The sequence below is a fragment of the Drosophila sulfurigaster genome, chromosome 3 (genome assembly GCF_023558435.1).
Source record: "Drosophila sulfurigaster albostrigata strain 15112-1811.04 chromosome 3, ASM2355843v2, whole genome shotgun sequence".
Taxonomy (NCBI): domain Eukaryota; kingdom Metazoa; phylum Arthropoda; class Insecta; order Diptera; family Drosophilidae; genus Drosophila; species Drosophila sulfurigaster.
This window is the reverse complement of record NC_084883.1, coordinates 37,179,445-37,198,795: the sequence shown is the minus strand read 5'-3', so window position 1 is coordinate 37,198,795 and position 19,351 is coordinate 37,179,445. Positions and strand designations below refer to the sequence as shown.

At 40.1% G+C, this 19,351-nt stretch overlaps 2 protein-coding genes across 2 annotated transcripts; one reads left to right on the top strand and one right to left on the bottom strand.

Annotated features, from left to right (window-relative positions):
- Nucleotides 1-5: 5 nt before the first annotated feature.
- Nucleotides 6-994, top strand: LOC133845855 (cathepsin L-like). The gene has a single exon (XM_062280457.1). It carries the CDS (start codon nt 23-25, stop codon nt 992-994), a length of 972 nt encoding a protein of 323 aa, XP_062136441.1. The 5' UTR covers nt 6-22.
- On the bottom strand, nt 694-8,409 carry LOC133845852 (tyrosine-protein phosphatase non-receptor type 23). Its single transcript, XM_062280452.1, has 10 exons — nt 8,228-8,409; nt 7,465-7,815; nt 6,576-6,974; nt 3,715-6,519; nt 2,640-3,656; nt 2,402-2,530; nt 2,162-2,343; nt 1,919-2,106; nt 1,646-1,765; nt 694-1,584 (listed from the first exon to the last, which is right to left on the bottom strand). Exons 1-10 carry the CDS (start codon nt 8,309-8,311, stop codon nt 1,472-1,474), a joined length of 5,388 nt encoding a protein of 1,795 aa, XP_062136436.1. The 5' UTR covers nt 8,312-8,409; the 3' UTR covers nt 694-1,471.
- Nucleotides 8,410-19,351: the final 10,942 nt, after the last annotated feature.

The window sequence follows — 19,351 nt, the reverse complement described above, 5'->3', positions numbered from 1 at the left end:
AAACATTAGTTAAAGTCCAAATATGAAGGGAATCATAGCATTTGTGAGCATACTCGGACTGGTGCAGTCGCTATCGTGGGAGTGGAAAGATTTTAAAATCACGCATTCCAAGGTGTATGAGGACGAAAGCGAGGAACAACTGCGTTACTACATCTTTCAAACGAACAGGGAAATAATGAAGTTGCACAACGAACGCTTTGCAGCCGGTAAAGAAACCTTTAAGATGGGTGTCAATCAGTTTTCCGATTTGTTGACTGAGGAATTCGAGAATCTCATATTAAGTGGCTACAATATGACCCACGAGGATGATAAAGATGCCGACTATTTGGTTTACGATCCTCCTGCCAATCTTCCAATTCCACCGAGCATTGATTGGCGTACAAAGGGTGCAGTAACTGAAGTTAAGAACCAAAGGCATTGTGGTTCCTGTTGGGCTTTTGCTGCTGTAGCCACACTTGAGGGTCAACATTTCCTCAAGACAGGCAGACTTGTAGCACTCTCAGAGCAGAATCTGATAGATTGCTCTACGAGTGATAAAGGATGCCGTTACGGATCAAAACTAAGTGCTTTGACATATGTTAAGAAGAACCATGGATTAGATACTCAAAAATCATATCGCTACAGAGCAAAACAAATGCATTGTCAGTTCAAAAAATCACACGTAGGCGCCATAGTCAAAGGCATCGTGAACGTTAAGAGAAATAGTGAATCAGCACTGGCAGCAGCTGTTGCCACAAAAGGACCCATTGCCGTGTCCGTAGATGGCACACACATGCAGCATTACAAAAGTGGAGTTCTGCGAAAGCCTTGCCACAAGCCAACAAATCATGCTGTGACTGTAGTGGGCTATGGTGAAGATAAACACTTAGGAAAGTACTGGTTGATCAAGAACTCCTGGGGCTCTAAGACTGGCGAGCATGGATATGTTCGCATGGCGCGCGATGAGAAAAACCTGTGTCACATTGCCAGCAATGCTGTGTACCCATTGGTGTAACTACACTTCATATAATTTGACATTCTTTCTTATATATGTAGTTAAATATTTGATATTTTTTTAATCGTTTACTAAATGGTTCTGCAACATGGGTACATTGTTTCATAAACGTTGTAGATATATTTATAGATACAATAAAGATATATATAATATAGTTATCAAGTTACAATACAATCAGCATCAAAAACATCACCATAGTTTGAAAAAATATTTAGTTCAGATAACAGTAAATAGTAGGACAAATACATTTTGAATCTTTCTTTCGATCGTTCGATATTTTGAATACTCTCTCATTGCTTCGCATTGTTTGCAACAATGTCAGAACTGTGTATAAATATGATGTTTTCGTTTTTGCTGTAAATAGTTTTGTATAAATAGTTTATAAACATTATTATTTTAAATAAAATGTGTAAATATGTATATGCATGTAAATGGTTTTAAGCAGATTTAGCGCTGCACTTGTTCGTTCAGTCGTTTCTATTTCATCTTCCAGAGCGCATCCAGTTCATTCAATGGATCCTTGCTCTCCTGCTGTTCCTTCGCAGTGACCTGCGGTGCCATTTTCATCTGATACGACGTCATGATGCCACCTAAAAGTCAAGAGATCATCTTAGTTATAGTGCTAAGATACTGAATGCGCATATTGCTTACGCTTATTGAGCACATCATGGGCATGGCTAAGTACAATCTGCATCGACTGTTCCAGCATAGCTGCATCCCGCAGCGAGTTTTGGCGCTGCATGCAAATACGCGACCAAACATCGACAATATCTGCAGGAAAAGATGAAGAAAAGCAATGTGTTAATTAAAATGTTGCTTAAATTATTGTTAAGTAGTTTCATTATTATATTAGACAAGAATACATAATATAGAAGATATATTCCAATGGCCGCATATGTGTGGAAATTTATTGCCATTACTTACTTATTAAAATGGGTCGCTTGGTTTGAGTTCCCAACACCGCGCTAATACCAATTGCCAATAGTTCTGATCGCTCAGAGCCTGTTAAGCAGTTGAGAATGAGCGGCGATGTAGGCGTATTGGCAGCCAAACATCGTTCCTGATGCACTTGCAGTGCATTCTGTGCAATGCCGAGCAATTGAGTTGGCGAACTGTTGAAAAGAATAATGTTAATTGAGTTTATTGATCAATATATAATATGCTTACGCTTTGGTCCATTGCTTAAGCTGCAGCACAGATAAATCCAGCACAGCATCGGCGCCATGCATCGACAACTTAAGCTGATACTCAGTGCAGTGGCTCAGCTGCTGCAGCTTCACACAGTTGACGGTGAAATCATCATAGTTCTTGGATTGATTGAGCTCTTGAGGCCAGTAGGGATCAAAGAGCTTAAAAAAATGTCATATTAAGTGTTAAGTAGTGTATTGTTTTTATTTATTTACTCACCTCATTCGTAGTATGCAGACAGCACACAGTGCGTGATTTTTCCGACCAGATCATAGACCAGAAATCATTGATGGTATTCGCCTGCGGAGTTTGAGCTACAATAATGTTGGGACAGCCAGCGCTTAAGCTCTGCAAAAAGAGAGAGAATATTGTAATAATAATAATATATCTAAACTTATTATGCATGAATAAACTATACTGCTGATATATGTATATTGATCCTTAGTGTTTTTCTCACCTTCATGTAGGCCGCATTTATGTAGTCATCCGTCTGCTTGTCCAGCTTAACTCGCGCATGATCGTAGGGCAGACAGTCCAATGAGCGATTTTTCTCGGGAAATAGTTTTGCAATGGTTGTGGTACGTTTTACATTAGTATTCTTGTCAAGCTTCTGATGCAGCTCTTGCCATTTGGTGCCCAGCTGCGTGTTGCCATTGAGCATCTTTACGTGCAGATTCTCGACCAGCTTTTCGTAGCTTTCCACCTCCTTGTGGAAGTACTTCAATGTCTTGTCGTCAGTAAAGGGATCGTGGGGTCGCATTTGGAATGTAATCAACGAATGTTTATCTGTGGTCAGCGGCCTCTCGCTGGCGGAATGTGTCAATGAAACCGAATCCCAGTCAAAGTTTTCCAACGAACTCAAGTCCGAGCAATTGGACAGATTGTCCAGGCTATTCTTGCGCTGCGAATTCGTTGGTGGGGCTGCAGCAGACGAAACTGTGGGTGACACTGCTGGCGCCACAACTGGAGCTGTAGCTGCTGCAGTTGCTGGTGGTGCTGGGTCAACCTCTGCCACCTCGCTGGTTGGTGGTGTGGGTGTGGAGACAATCTGTGGCTGCAGCAGCGGTAACGGTAGCGGCATGGCACCTACACAATCCAAGTCCAGATCACTCAGCAAATCCACATTGCTGGCATTGGACTTTGTCGGTTTGGTCGCTGCCTGCTGTGTGGCCGAGGAAGCATATGGAGCACTGCTCGTGGTGGTCTGCGTGTTGGCGATGCTGCTGCCACCGCTCTGCATATAAAGCGAAGGCGTGGCAGGTGATGAATTGGACAGCTCCTGTGGTTGTTGCGGCAACTGCTGTTGTGGCAACTGCTGAGGTTGCGATTGCGGTTGTTGTGTAGGTGTCTCGCCTGCGGAGTGATAGCCATAAGGAGGCGTGTAGTAGTTGCCAATGTTCTCTTGAGGCTGCGCTGCAATTGAGTTCGAATCTGTGACACTATTCGATGCCTTTGTATGTGAGACGATGGGCGACTGCAAGTGGAGTGAGATATTAGTGTTGCTTAAATGGTGAAAACTTTTTACTACTCACATCAAAACCTGTAGCCGAGGTGCTGCGGTTGGCCAGCTCCGAGTCCGTGGTGCCCACAATAGCGCTCTGTTGTTGTCCGCTCTGTGTGAAATGGCCAGATCCATGTGAAACTTGTGGAATGTGATTGCTGTTGCCCTGCTGATAACCGCTGCTGTAGTCGTAGTTGCCCGTCTGCGGATTGTAGCTGTAACCCGGATGATTGGAGTAGCTATAGTAGTTGGCCTCACTGCCAGCTGCAGTTGGTGCAGCTGTGCTTGCTACGGCATAAGGCTGTGGTTGTTGTGTAGCCGCTGCAACTGCAGTTGAAGTGGCTGCAGTTTGAGAGGGATACAATGTGGGCTGCGGCGGATACTGTGGCTGCGATTGAGCAGCATATCCGACAGGTTGCGGATGCTGTGATGAAGGTACATACGCGCCAGGTTGCAGTGGTTGCTGAGATGAAGGAGCATAGATGCTAGTCTGCGACTGCGATTGCTGTGGCGCCTGGGATTGAGGATACGATGCGTTGGGCTGAGCTGCCGCAAAGCTAGTTGCTTGTTGCGGCGTTTGAGATTGAGGAGGATAATTGGTTGGTTGTTGAGGAGGATAGTTGGGCGTTTGGTGTGGCAACAGCTGAGACTGAGGTTGGGATTGTGGCTGGGAATAGGCTGCAGCTGGTTGTGTGTACATAGAAAGCTGCGGCTGCTGCGCTTGAGGATGAGTCTGAGCTGTTGGTTGTTGATATGGCAACGGCTGCTGAACTGTTGACTTCTGGCCATAGGCAGACAGTTGAGCCTGTTGTTGCTGCTGTTGTTCTTGCAACTGTTGCAGTGGTTGTTGCTGTTGTAGTGGCTGTTGCTGTTGCAGTGGTTGTTGCTGTTGCAGTGGTTGTTGCTGCACTTGCTGCTGCTGCAGTTGTGGTTGCTGTGGATAGTTGTGTGCTTCGCTAGGCTGTGTCGATGTGGCCACATAGAGCGGCTGCTGATAGTTGTAGTTTTGAGCAGCAGGTGATGCAGCTGGCGCTGGATAAGTCAAGGGATAATTGTAGCCATAGGGCTGCTGCGATTGTTGGCCATAAGCAGCAGCTGCTGTCGCCTGATCCGCCTGCAGGTTCATCGCCGCCATGGCGCCGTGTAGCGTCTGCGAGTTGGGCGATGCCTGCGCCTTGTAAGCCGGAGGTGCAACATGCTGCTGTTGTTGCTGATACATTGGATTGGTGTAGCCAGCCGCATTGGGATCGTAGTATTGCTGTTGCTGCAGACTGTAAGGTGGTGGTGGTTCGTTTGGAGGCGGCGCTGTCGCGTAAGCCGAGCATGCGGCTTGCGTGGGATTCTCAGAGCCAACTGGCACAGGACGCACAGTGGGCACATAAGGTGTGGCATCAATGGCAGCTGTAGCTGCAGCTAAGCCATTGTTCTTTGCCTTGAGATAATCACGCAGCTTGGGTGCTCCACTTGAAGCTGGTGTTAAATCAGGTTTGATGGGTGCTGGAACAACTGGAGCTGGAGCTGTTGTCTTGACAACGCTCTGCAGTCGCTGCTGACGCTCTTCGGACTGCACATCGCGTGCGGACTTAAAGCGAGTGAGCAGCTTTTGCACATTCCCCGCCAGTTTCTTGTAGAACTCGAGTCCTTTCGCCGACTTGGCCAGCAGATCTTCGTACACATCATAAGAGGCCGCCAACGAGCTGTAGAAATGCTCCCGCTTCTGCTTCACATCCTGCAGAGTCTTCAGCACTGGCGCAGCACGGGCATAAGCCTCTGTTAGAGCCTGAAGTATGTTGTGCTGGGCGAGCAGATTCTGATCGAGCAGCTGCGTTAGACGCTCGTGTTTCGCCAGCTCAGTGGCAAAGAGTGCTTGTAGACCTTCTTGCCCGCCATGCGCAATCACCTTGGCCGTGATGTCGTCCTCGTTGATGGCAATTCGCAGATCAGCGTGGAATTGAGCACGTTGCGCTTTCATTTCATTGACTTTGTTCACAATAAGCTTGACATCTTTGAAGATCTCGGCGGTGTTTAGCTCCGAGCTCAACTTGGGCATTAGCTGCTGTATCTCCTGCAGCGGACGAGCCAGAATCTTTAAATTGTTCACATGCAGACTCATCGCTTTGCGCAGAGTGTTGTTCGATTCGCCAGCTCTAGTGTGGGCTTCACTGTACTTCTGGAACTCGCGTGTTAGCTCCGTGATGTGGGCATTGGGCGTGCGTTGAACGCCACTCGCCGCTTGAAAATCGCGCTCTGCTTGCGCTTCTGCGTCCAGCATGTGAGTGAGTTCACAGAGATTGGTTTCGACGTCCGCTGTGATCTCCGCCAGCTGTGACATCGCTTCGATTAAGTCACTGATGGCTGTTTTGTTGGCATGCAACGCTGCACAGCGATCCACGATGCCTTGTGGCAACTTGTTGGCCTGCTCCTCGTTGATGTTCAGATTGTCGAGCGTCAGCGAACTCATGTAGCTATCGAGCTGAGTGTCTTTCTCCTCTAGCAATGCACCGTATTTGCGCAATATTTTAGCCTTCTCCTCGCTGTACATGGAGCTCGCCTCGTGCGCTTTCATCGGCACCAGGCGTGCAAAGAGATCGGTGCCCGCGAACTCCTCGTCTGTGATGGAGAAGCCAATGCCATTAACCAGATTTGCACCTTGCACGGCGGCAATAGTGCTTAGATCTGGCACAGGTTCGTGGTAGATGAATTCGTTTTCGTTTTTAGCATTCTTGCGCTTTGCTTCCACCACATCAGCGGTGAAGCTGAGAGACTCGTTGATCTCCTTTTGATCGGGTAAACCCTTGGACTCCTTTCGCGCATCCTCCAACTTGTCCCAGGCGGCCTAAAAGGTACAATGTTAATTGAGCTGGTCACATCACATGTTATCTTCAATCTTACCTGGTAGAGCGTCACACGCTCGCCCATCTTGCGCTGCTCCTCTGCATGTTGGCCCTGATACAAGTAGAGTATGCAGTTCAGATAGTTGATCTTGAAACGCACATACTTCTTCCACAGTTTGTAGACGGAACTATCGATCACTTGGGACACAGGTCCATCATCACCTCCAGTCAAAAGCGCCGCCAACGCTGCGCCATAGTAAACCACAATTTGTGCCGTCACCTTGGCCACAATATGCGGCTTGCGATTGTCAATCAACGACTTTTCCAATATGCATTCCTGCGCCTGGGCTAGCGACACCTGCTGCTGAAAGACCAAGAGTTCATTGGTCATAAAGTCACCGCCGCTGTTGACATTCGCATAACGCTCTCGCAGCTCATTGTAGGCCCAAGCAGCAGCCTGTCAATAGAATACAATAATTTAATTATAGCAAGTTAAACGAGAGTATTGTTATAATTAACTTAGTCTAAGTAACAAGAGCGTATCGACTGTGTATATGAAATAAAATAACATTGAAGGACAAAAGGAAATTAATTAGCTATAAAATTTCACCCAAAGTCGTTTCAGGAATATCAGAAAATAATATAACTAAAAGAAGGGAGTGCTTGCAACTCGACTCAAGTCTCAGGAATAATTTTCATCAGCTATTCTTATCGATTGAAATTCTCATAATCTAAAAATTATTTCCAGATGATGAAATTCTCAGAATTGTTTTTCTAAGTGAGAGAAATTTAATAATACAATTAGTCGATTATAATCTAATCGACGACCGTAGCTAATAATTTATTTATGTGGATACGGATATAGCTTTAACTCTACTGATGTTGAATATTTAATAGCTCAGATGTCACACCGCTAAAATACTCTGCTATAAATACCGGGTAGTTACCTGGAAGTGGGTGCAAGCCATTTTCATGCCATCGCTGTCGCCGCGAGTCACCGACGCTCCCGACTGTGTGTGCGAGGCAGCAATGTTGAAGAGGACAGCGGCGCGTTCGAAGCGCATGTCGCTCACCTCGTGCACCGTGCTGTGATAGAGATCCTTCCAGGTGAATGTAAAGATGCTGCGCTCGGCAAGCTGAGGGAAACGGTTCTGCAGGGCATGCAGCTGGCAATAGTAACGTTTCATAATGGGAGCGCCGTCTTTAGTCGTCCGCATCGCCTGATTACGCAGCGTTTCCAGTGCATGCACCTCTTTCGAGAAGGCTTCGGCATCTTCATGATAGAATTCGGCAATATACTAAAAGATAGATAGAGAGAGAGAGGGACATAGCTTAATAAAGTGCTTTGTATTTGTTTAGCAATTACTCGTGATAATCAGACAACAACTGCAACAATAACAACAACGAAAAATAATAACGACGATGGCGACTGCGACAACAATTGTGATGACTCAGCGGCTGTCTCAGTTGCAGCCCACACCTTAATGAGGGCGACGAGGTTGCCGGGGAGGCTCCTCGCATAACAAAGAAAGGGTAGCAAAGACTGGGGCTGCGAGGGCAGCAAAGAAAGCGCAACATATTTGTGGATCAGCAGCAGCTGAAATTGATTAGTTCGTCGACCGTTGTTCGCACTTCTTCGCTGCCGCCGTCGCAGTCTCCGTCGCCGTTTTTCCCAATCTCAATTCCAAATTGCTTAGCAAAAAGTCTCACCTTTTTTAGCGCCATGAAAGATGTGCCCTCGGGACTCGATTTGAGGGCAAACCAAAGCATGTGCAGACGCGGCACGGCCTCCATTGTTTTTGCGTTTTTAAAGCAGTCTTTAGATGTTTATTTATTTATAATTTGGAGAGGTCTTTTAAAGAAACGTCCAATGTAGAGGTGGAACAACATCGATGAATGCCACTATCGATGCAACGACTAACGGCACACACGCTATATCGATAAGTGGCACTATCGATGCATCGATGTTGAAGTTTTTTCAATTAAAGACGTATTTTCAATATGAATTACATAAATTTATTTATGGTTTAATAAAAATAAAAAGAAAATTATTTTATTTAAGAAGCTAAGGTTGTAAAATATAGAATTTAAAATCATAATAAATAATAAAAATGAATGAGGGACATTTATGGGTGTAGTTACTGAATAGCCAAGACAACACTCTCTTGACGAAAGCCATTTGCAAAGTGGTTGCTGTCTATATGGAGTAATACAAATGCTTACCGCCAGGGGGCGCTTGTGTGGTGGTAACCGTTTGAATTTGAAATTGTGTAATATGCAAGACGTAGATTGAATCTCATTTTATACAGGTGAAAATATTTCATGTGAAACACTTTAGAATGATGCTCCGCACTTTCACACCTCCCTAATAAACTGACCTACATAATCCGTAAGCGAGAGCAAAATAAGTAAAAATAATGCAATGAACTAAGTTGTGTTTATACAGTAGAAGTGCAAATTTACATTTTCGCGGCGTTTGTTGACAGCAAAGCAACAATGACAACGACAAATGCGACAACTCGCTGGCTTAGTGGGTGACCGAGAGATGGAAGGGTGAAAAAGATAATAGTAGAGATTATTTTCCTTTTGTTCCGTTGCAAAAAATGAGACGATTTTAGTTAATTTTATTATTTATATGACCTTTTTTTTCGACATTTTTGTCATTGTTGCTCTTAACAATTATTTTTAGCACTTCCTGTGCGAAATTCTAACCGCAGGGACAACAAAAACAGCTCGCAAGCGTCCAAAAGAGACATGGAAAGTGAAAGAGCGCGAGAGAGAGAGAGAGAGAGGGCGACAGTTGGCCAACTATGCACTTCCTGTCGTTGTCCTTGTCGTTGTCTTCTATTCCTTTCGCACCCCACTGTCTAAGCTGGCCAACACTTCAGTGAGGATTTTCCGAAACCCGAAACGTTGTTGTTAACATTTCCGTTGCTTGCAAAGGCATTCTCGATTGTTATTGTTGTTGTTGTCGTTGGTGCCCACATAATTCGCATGGCTAACAACTGCACAAGAAGAATTTGCTGCGAAATTATTATGAAACATTTACAATTTGCACATGGCAAAGAGCTTCACATTTTCATTCATATTTTTTGCTCTCTTTCTCAAAATGCACTTAAAAATCAAGTTGAAGTTTTTGCATTGTTCTGCGTGTGGCTGCTGTGTGTGTGTGAGTGTGTGTGTGTGTGTGAGTGTGCGGTTGTCAAAATGTTTATTGCGAATGTCTAGAGCCAAATGAAAACGAGGTTCTGCAGTAGGAGAGAGTGCGCTTGCTTTATGTGTTAGCACTCAAAAGTATGCAGCATAAACCTATTTCCTTCGACCCAATTCCGTAGATGCAGCTAAAATAAAATACGTTGCATACTTTTAGACGCGTGCTTAAATTGCTGATGGGAAATAATTAAATTATGCATTTAGATTTATTTATCTATTAATTCCTTATTGTGTATTATTAAATACAGGATTCAGATTTTCTATACTCATTTTATTTTGAATTACTTCTTTACTACCAAAACAAATTTTCAAAGCATACTTTCAGGAGCTTTATAAATTACCTGACGAATTGTGAACGGGCGACAGATAACTAGATAATTAAAAACAAAATATAAAAAGAACGATATAAAATAATTACACAACAAGGTGAGGCATTTGAATAGATATTATTCAAATAAGATAGTTTTAATTGACTGTCAGCATGAAAGTTGCAATAAAAGTTTTGTTAGAATTTCTTTTCAGAGTTGTCCAACTTATTGCTGGTTGGTATCTAGTTAGATGACGTTATAAACTGACAAGTTTATTGTCGAATCTTAAGTGCACCAGTTAATGACAATAAAAGTTGTGTCGAGTGCAGTGCAGTGCTTAAAGCAATTAAATAAACAGCTTGTGAGCATCATCTCATTGATTAGGTGAGTAATCTGTGGGCGCAGCACAAATGAGAGAATCCCATGCATAAATCTCGCAAGTGAAACTCATTAAACTTATCACTTAATGCTGAAAACCAAATGGCAAAAGTCATAAAAAATATACAACAATAAACATTACTCATAAGCCTTGGAGCCGGACAACAACAATGCCCCGTTGCATGTGTGGACAATTAAAAAAAAGAAGGAAACCAACGGAAAGAAAGGACAAAATGGCAGTTAAATTTGAAATGGGCTCATGCACATGTATGTGAGTGTGTGCAAATGTGAGAGTGTGAGTATGTGTGTGTGTGTGTGCAAAGCCAAGACCAACAACAAAGATAAACAGCGACTAAACAGGGACTAAAAACAAAGCCAAACAAACCGAAGAACCGCAAACCGAGACAACAGCAGGAAAGGGGAGAAGGGAACGGGAAGAAGAGAGGGGAAAACGCACAAACTTGCGCCTGGTACATAAAATCTACGCGCGGCCTCAAATTAATACGAATTTATGACAATTTCAAATGCATTTTCAACGTCCGACCCATTCCAGAGATCATAAAAATTTTTATGCCAAAAAACACGCGCGAATTTTCCTTTAGCCAAACATTTTTATGTGCTGCCTGCCACGCCTCTAAAATATCTATACATGTGAGTGTGAGTATGAGTGAGTGTGAGTGCTTGCCATGTGTTTGATTCGGAGTTCCGTCTTCTTGTTTGACCATTTTTATGACCCGCACGAATCTGCCCAAGCAGCAGCCCATTTTGTAGGCTTTGTCTTACGAGCTTCCGTTTTTCCCTTCCCCCTTCCCCATTCCCCTCTCACTTATTCTTATAATTTTTATGACTACTGACAATGCCATTTCCATTTCCATTTACCCGGCACGTTTCAAGACTGAGACTGAAGCTGCCTCGGCGACTGCGACTCAGACTTTATGCACTTTATGCACAATATACATAAATAAATTCGCATTAAATTTGTACTCTTTTAGAGTTTTATCCTCCCTTTCCTCTCTCTTCACATTTGTGACACGCAACAGCAGAAACATTTGCGTAGCTCATAAATACTTTTAATGATCTGAACGTTTTGATTTTTGTTTGGTTTTTTATTAATTTGTCACAGCTTGTCAGTAAATGGCAAATGCCACTTGGAAATGTCTGCCTAATTTGTTGGGTACTTATTTATATGACCAAATATAAATGTTAATTGGCGGGTTAAACATTTCAAATGCGAGTAAAGGATTGTATTTGTATTTGGATAAATATATGGCGAACATAAACGTAAAGCTGTTAATCGCAAATAACACTTGTTGAGAATTCTGCTCATAATTTTTGGTAATTAATGAGGATTAGTTGAATTTTATATTTTATATTTTACAATTATTTTTGTCACAAATTTAAAGGGCTAAAAATTGTTTGTCAGCTGTCGAAAACATTTGCAGCACATTTTTTACTGCACAACATTTTTCTTTGCTCTGCAAAGTTGGCAAATGACAGGATTTTAATAGAAGCGCGTTCACTGATTTTCTACTAACTAAAAAAATTGCAAAAAAATACATATTATAGAGAAGTGAAGCGAAGAGGAGAGGGGAGAGAGGAGGAGGGTAAACTGGGCAAATGTTGTCAGTCAAAAGCAGTAAAAACATTTTGCTGCACATTTTCTATCTGGCCAAGGAAATTTTCGAGCTCAACTTGTTTTTGCCGATTATCGACGGGACAGTGGAACCGCGGTGGAGTGGCATCGATGCGTGAGGTGGGGAGGGGAGCGGTGTGGAGGAGACTATTTTAGTGTCTTATGCTCGCAATTTTCGCCTCGAATGTCAATTGATGCGCATTTCGTGATAATTTTCTTGTTTTCCGCATTAGTGCGTCGCCTACAAAGAATGAAAAAAGACATCGAGGGAAGGCGAGAGAGGGGAAGAGGAAGTTGAAGTCTATTGCTTGTCCAACCCATTCAAACTCAAATGGAATTTATTTTTATTTTCCTTTTTTTTTGGGATGTTCGAAAAGTGTTTTGCATTAAAAGTTTAAATTGAAATTCAATAGTTCCGATTCCAATGAATTTGATTGAAATTGCAGAACATTTTGCAATGCAAGTTTATTTGAATTGTTCATTAAATTTAAAGTATATTAAAAAACGTATTTAATTTGTGTTAAATGATAAAACAAAAGTAATCTTAATTCAAATATAATAACAGCAATGCTATGAAAAAAAGCATGTTAACTTTTTGTGTTGTTTGGTAATTTGATGTGGAAAACGATTTTGCATGAACGTCATCTGTAAAGTTTTGTAATCCATTCTGCGAAGCAATCTGAGAGAGAGAGAGTTGAATATCATTTGGCTGGAGACAGGAGAAGTGAAAATTCAAGTGCATAAACTGTGCACAATTCAATTATAAAAGTTAATTTCGAAGTCGCCTCGCAACTTGCAGATAGACTTTAAAAGTCACAAAACTTCGTTTGGTGCTGTCAAAAGTCGAGACAGACAAGCGTCAAAACAAAACAGAGTAACACCAACAAAAAACAAACAGCGCTCAACAAAATAACAGAGAAAAAGAGAAGGGTATATACATAAATAGAAAGAGAGAGAGAGAGAGAGAGACAGAGTTGGGAAAAGAGAAATAGAGTCAGTGAGATGGATGCAGAAATTGGCATACAAAGAATAATTTAGTTTTGGCAGCCGCAACTAATTGAAAGGTATTTGTTTAGCGAGTGCAGTTGGCTGCCTTCTGCGTGGAAATGAAATTAGAAGCAGACAGACAGCAGGAGAAGGCATCAAAGCCGCAAAAGTCACATGCTCAGAGTGCGAAAGAGACATCGAAAGATAGACAGAGAGAGAGAAAGAGAGATTGAAACTTGTCGTGTGTGTTTGCGTCGCGGCAATTTTCGCATATTTGTTTTGCTAATTGGATTAATTTTGTGAAAATATTGAAGTTAAGTTTGTTGTTGATAAATTGTCTTTGACTTTAATTATCTTGATGCGTTCACAAAGCATGGCACAAACAAAAGCGTACAGTATTTATGAGCTAAAGCGATTACACAGAAGTCGATGCGCTCAAAAGTAGGCAACGATTTTTTTTAAGTAGAGATAAGTTGCGCATGCGCAGTGTGGAACAGACAGCTTCAAAGCAATTAAGAGGGAAGCTATGAAAAAGGAATGTTTGATTGTAATGTAGAAGAAATATATAATAAATTTATTTTAGGAAGCAAGTTTAATTTATTATCAACTTCATATTTACGGTGACTTTTTACGCATGCGGAGATTAATGAACTTTAGTGAGTTCATTGATGTAATGAATAAAGTTAAACTGGTGAAATATTAGGTAGGAAAATGAAGGAATATATTTAATTTATTTCTAATTTTAGTTTTACGGTGAGAGCGAAAAATGCATGACTAGAAATGATTGATTAATGAGTACTCCAAAGTGAAGCAGTGAATAAAGTTTAATTGCTCAAACATAACAACTAAAATTTAAGTAAAATTTTAGCTTAAAGCAGAGCAAACTAGAGTGTACACATTACATATTCGAAAAACAATGTAAGCAGCACTTTAATTGATGCATACTCGTATGTACTTAAGTGTGAAAAGGAGCTGCGACATGTTCGTGTATTCACTGCGCTGGTCTTTTGTCCAGTTGATTTCATTCACTTCGCTTATCAATGCACAAAACACGTTGCAAAACAAAGCAAAACAAGCATTCAACAAATTGTTATCACGACTTTTCGGTAGGGGGGAACAAAATGTCGATGACATTAATTAGCCAATGCGCCGATGCGACACAGCGATAAACAACAAACATTCATTGTCTGAGATACTGACTCTCGCTAACTGGCACAGTTTTTACCCCTTTCTACTGTCTCTTTCACACACTCTCACTCCCTCTCGCTCTGTCAGTTCGTTAGTACAACTTGTTTGCCTCGCTCAACTCACAACTCACAACTCGCATCTCGCACATTTTCAGTTTCAATTGAACTTTTGTCTCGTTGGCAATTTTTCGCAGCTTGGTTTTTGTCGCGTCTCGTTAAATGCGTTGAAATGCAGTCGAAATTGCAGTTGTTTGTGGCCGAGGGGGAGCGACGGATAAGAGGGAGCACTATTTGTTTGGGGTCAAAGGGGGGAGGAAGAGAGAGGGAGAGATGTGCGTGGTCTCGTGAAACTGATGCGTTAATTTGATAAAGCAGCTTTAGGGCACTTTTGTGCATGGAGCATCCAAGCAAGGATTGCTTTCTATTACAAAACTCGCAGCGCTAATTAGAGAACTGCATGAAGGAGAGATAAAGAGGGAGATAGTTAAACGAAGAGGGAGGAAAGGGGTCTGTGTATGTTGTGGGTGCGGAATATCTGCAGTGATGCCTCCTTCGATATTTGCTCTCTAATGGGGTTTCGAGGTTTGCAATGCGGTTTTCACAGTGGTTTCTGCGGCTTTGACCAAACTTTGGTGTTTCGATATAGACTGAAGATATTTGGATTAGATGATAGCATGTGTATTGTTGCCATTATCCCACTTGAGCAAACAATCGCACTACTATTTATTCAGCTTATAGAATAATGTGGCAAACGACTTAAAGTCCACATCAATATTTACGGCTTAAATTAATTAACGATTGTAGATATAAATGATTTATGGATTTATTTCATTGCAAATGTGAAGATTAATATTTAAAATTGCTCGCCTTACATATTAAATTTGTTGCATTTGTCAATTTAAGTAAGCACAATAAATATAATGTTTATTTAAGCCTTGCTTCAATTTGCTCTAAAGAATTTCCTCGATGTGAAAAATTTATGAATTTATGAAATTTATCAACACAAAAATTGTTCATAAATATAGAAGATAAACATATAGTACATATATTATAACATATTGCAATTCAATTCACTCGTCAAAAAGTTATATATCTGAACAGTTTTCAATTTAAATTTATTTAAGATCTGATTCAATTATGTTCAAACATTCTTAAATTAATTAATAATAACTTTATTGTCTGTTGGTTATATTTTTCTTCAGATAATCAATGTTGATGATTGATAAATATGGTCGGTGAATTCAGTCTTATTCAAATCAAAATTAATTTGTTCTCAAATAAATCTTCAGAGGAGTTTGAAATTGCAATTTATAAAATATATGATATAATTTGACTATAATTCAAATTTTTTAAAGAGAATTAATAATAAAATAATAACTTTGAGAAATAAAATAGAAACTGGCAATCAGTTTTGTATTCTATTTAATAAATATCCTTTAAGACTTTAATATCTTCTAGCAGTTTAAAATGAGGTCGACTAAAGTTGAAACTTTCAGTGTTTTTCTTAGTCTACTTTATCTTTTTATAATATAAAACTAAACAAGCACTTTTAAAGTAGAAAACGTTGCAGTTTGTTCGACGTTTTGTGGAGTTTCTTTTGTGTTTTGCTTTTTTAATTAATATTTGCATGCGGTGCATTTTATAAGCTTCGTTGGCTTAGTTTTTATATTGTCTATTATGTATAGCATGTAGAGAGTAGATTGCCTGTGTAGTTGGCTGCTGACGTCCAAAGTAGTGCAGCATTGTGTATGCATAGCAAAGAAAATTCTAACCGCATTTCCGCGACTTGATTCCATTAAACGACCTTTTTCTCTTTTAATCAAGTTTCATAGGCAACAAGATGAAAATGTGGCAGAGGAGAGAGATTTCTCATATGCGAGAAAGTGCAGTGGCAAAAGTTGAATATTAAATTGTACTAGATTTCATAAGCTGCAGCTTAGATTGAACATTAAATGTGAAGGAAATAAAAATGGGGAGAAATAAAGAATAAATCAAATATGTAAAGCTCACAATACACAAAGGCGAGCGAGCGAGCAGTCAGGCAACAACTGTAAATGCCTTGTAATAACTGAAAGTCAGTTTTTATTACAGCAACAGCAGTCAGTGAAGTTGTATGATGGGAGAGGAGAGGAGTGGGGAGTAACTGCATTAAAAATTACATATGAAAAAGAATACGAAACATAAATAGAAATAGCAAGAAAATACGACGACGAGTATTTGCGAGTGTGTAAAGCAGCAATCGCTAACAACAAACGCAAATAAAAATGGCATTATGTTGGAGGCGTTAGACGCCCAAAGGGGGGCGTGGCAAGCTGGCGTCTTGACATAGGCTAACAAAAAATATAACATACATATATTTCTATAATAAATAAATGGAAAGAAACTCTTGGAACTCTTGGGGCACTCGTGAGAGTTTATTGCGGAGTGACAAGAGGCAAGAGGAATCTCGCGAGTCGGGCAGCCAAATGCGTATGCGACTCCTACGGAAAATTGTGGAAATGCCAGGCAGTGGCAGTGGCAGTGCATGTAATAAATATAAAGATTTGCAAAGCGGAAAATTGTGCGATTTTTTTTCGGGGGTTCCGCCTACTCCCCACTCTTTTACTCCCACTCTCACTCCAACTCCAACTCCCACTTCAACTCTCACTTACTTGCAGTCCCACTCAGCAAAACACTGAGAGAAATGATGCAGCTGGTTGAAGGACCTCACAAAATATATTTAAAATATTAAAAACTTTATTTTTATTTCATTAGAAATGCTTTCGATGATAATTGCTATTCACATTTCTGCGAAATTAAATTTTTAAATTTTAAGTATTAGAAAAGTAAATATTATTTAAATAAAAATGATTCCTTAAATTATATTATTTTTAAAAGTTAAACCTTTATTAAATGTACTTTATTTTTTAGTTTAAAGAACTTAATAATATATTTGGTTTTGTTATTATTATTATTGTATTCTATTGTTAATCATTCCTGTAAAATACTTTTAATTTTGTGTACCAAATTATTTTTTCTAATATAAAAATATGTTGCACAATCTTAATTCAATTTACTATATTTCCAAATTATTGTTGCTTTTTTTCTCGTAGTGCATTTTGTTCTTCGAACTGCCAAAAAAAAAAAACAGAAATATATGACGCATTGTCGTATTGTTTTTTTTTTCCAACAAGCAAATAAATATTAAGAATACAAAGAAAAAAACGAAAAAGAATTCAAGAAAGTTGTATAAATCTGCAATGGAAGTCAACAAAAAAATGCGACGATGGGCGTGTGCCAAAGGAATTTATAGTGGCAGCATACGCGGCGTATGCGCAACATGCGAGATGCATTGTGATGCCTTCTGTGTGCGTGTGTGTGTGTGTGAGAGTGTGCATGCAAAATTATTGCGTTTGTAAGCGTATTTCCGCTCTTATGACACGCAGACGGTGCGGGTGACAGACCAAGGGTGGAGAGAGGAAGGAAACTTCGAGGGGGGAGGAGGGGAAGGATGCACAAATCTCAACGGAGGCGTTCGCCGTTTTGTGTTTATAGAAATTGCAACACAGGCGAGACGTAACGTCGATGACGTTGGCTATGCCGATGGAGACGACGACATTGTCTTTACTTATCGACAAACGAGGACAATATATATTCTCTGCTAAGATACTTATGATAGCAATAATGATGACGATGAGGCTATGCTGGCAATGCAGATGATGACGTTGATGATGTTGAAGTGATCATCATCATCATCTTCAGCTACAATGCCGGCGCCCCACGACGACTTTGTTGCCGTTTCCGACCTTCGTCTCAGACTCATTCTCCTCCTCTCCCACTCCTTTCTTTCTCTCTCTGTCTCTCTCTCCTGTCTCTTTTCCCTTTCTACTGCTTCATCTCCGTCTCTCGTCTCCGACAATTGCTATTATTGCTCAAGTGTAATGCCAACAATAAAGTAGCTGTTCATATCTACGCCATTTGCCATGCAATATTGTTTAAGCACACGGAGTCAGCTGAAGGCAAGACAGAACGAAAAGAGAAACGAGCGAGAGAGAGAGATGAGAGTTGTAGAAGCAGTTGGCAATTTAAATGCGCATTAAAAGTATAAATAAAATGTTGAGCCTGGCAGCAACTCTCCTCCAAAGGCTTTTCTGCTTTCCCAGCGTCGGCATCCAAAATGGGGGAGGAAAAAAATAAAAGGAGGGAAAAAGGAAGACGCTGCTTCTTCTCCATCATCCAAGCACACATTGCATTTCGAATTAATCATGAGCCTAGAAATGTGCAATAAAATATTTAAGCGCTATTGTAAAAGTGGGCTACGAGTCGGATGGGTGAGATTTTCGTTTCGAGCTTTTGAAGATGGAAATGGTAAATATTCTTTATAATCGAAATATTTAAAGTATATATTCTATTTACTCCATATATTCTATATATTTTTATATCTATATATACAATTTGTGTACATGTTTTATAAATATTAATTTGTGTTTAACTAAAACTGAATTTAAAAAAATTTGCATATCGAAATTTGCGGTGGTGTCAGAAATTTGATCTGAATTGATGTAGAAAAAGTCATTTATTTTTAATTTCGGTAAGACAGACTTACTCACTTTGCAAATCGAAAGAAACTTTCGTTTACGTTTTTAAACCGAAAAAGAAGTGTGAATAAGAAAACCGTAGCCACGCCGAAAAAAACTGGAATGTTATGATATAGGATTCTATATTCAATATATTCTTTATCTATATTTATCAACTTTCCTCAACTACTTTGCGCATTATTATATTTAAATAACAATGAGTTAAAGTTAATGAAAATAGTCGTATAATATAGATATTTATATATTCTGTTTGATATATGTATTTTATATACTCTATATTCTCAAAATATTATATAGTTATTTATCAATTTTCTGCAATTACTTTGGAATGAAATCATGTCTATCTAAAACTGAGTTATATCTAGATATGTTTCCTATTCTATAGAATCGTTATAATTTATATGTTCTATGTATTTTCTATATATTCCATTATATTCTATATCTATATTTATCTATTCTATTCAATTAATTTAACCATCAATTAATGTCCGACTTAAATTACTTGAAATAAAGGTTAATAAATTGTATTACATTTTTGGCGTTAACCAAAT

Excerpts from the sequence above, each read along its gene's own strand:
- LOC133845852 (XM_062280452.1), bottom strand. The coding sequence starts at position 8,311 with ATGGAGGCCGTGCCGCGTCTGCACATGCTTTGGTTTGCCCTCAAATCG. Across the intron at positions 3,657-3,714 it reads CCTCGGCTACAGGTTTTGAT|TCGCCCATCGTCTCACATAC; the intron begins GTGAGTAGTAAA and ends CTCCACTTGCAG. Across the intron at positions 2,107-2,161 it reads CTTAAGCAATGGACCAAAGC|TTCGCCAACTCAATTGCTCG; the intron begins GTAAGCATATTA and ends TCTTTTCAACAG.
- LOC133845855 (XM_062280457.1), top strand. The coding sequence starts at position 23 with ATGAAGGGAATCATAGCATTTGTGAGCATACTCGGACTGGTGCAGTCG.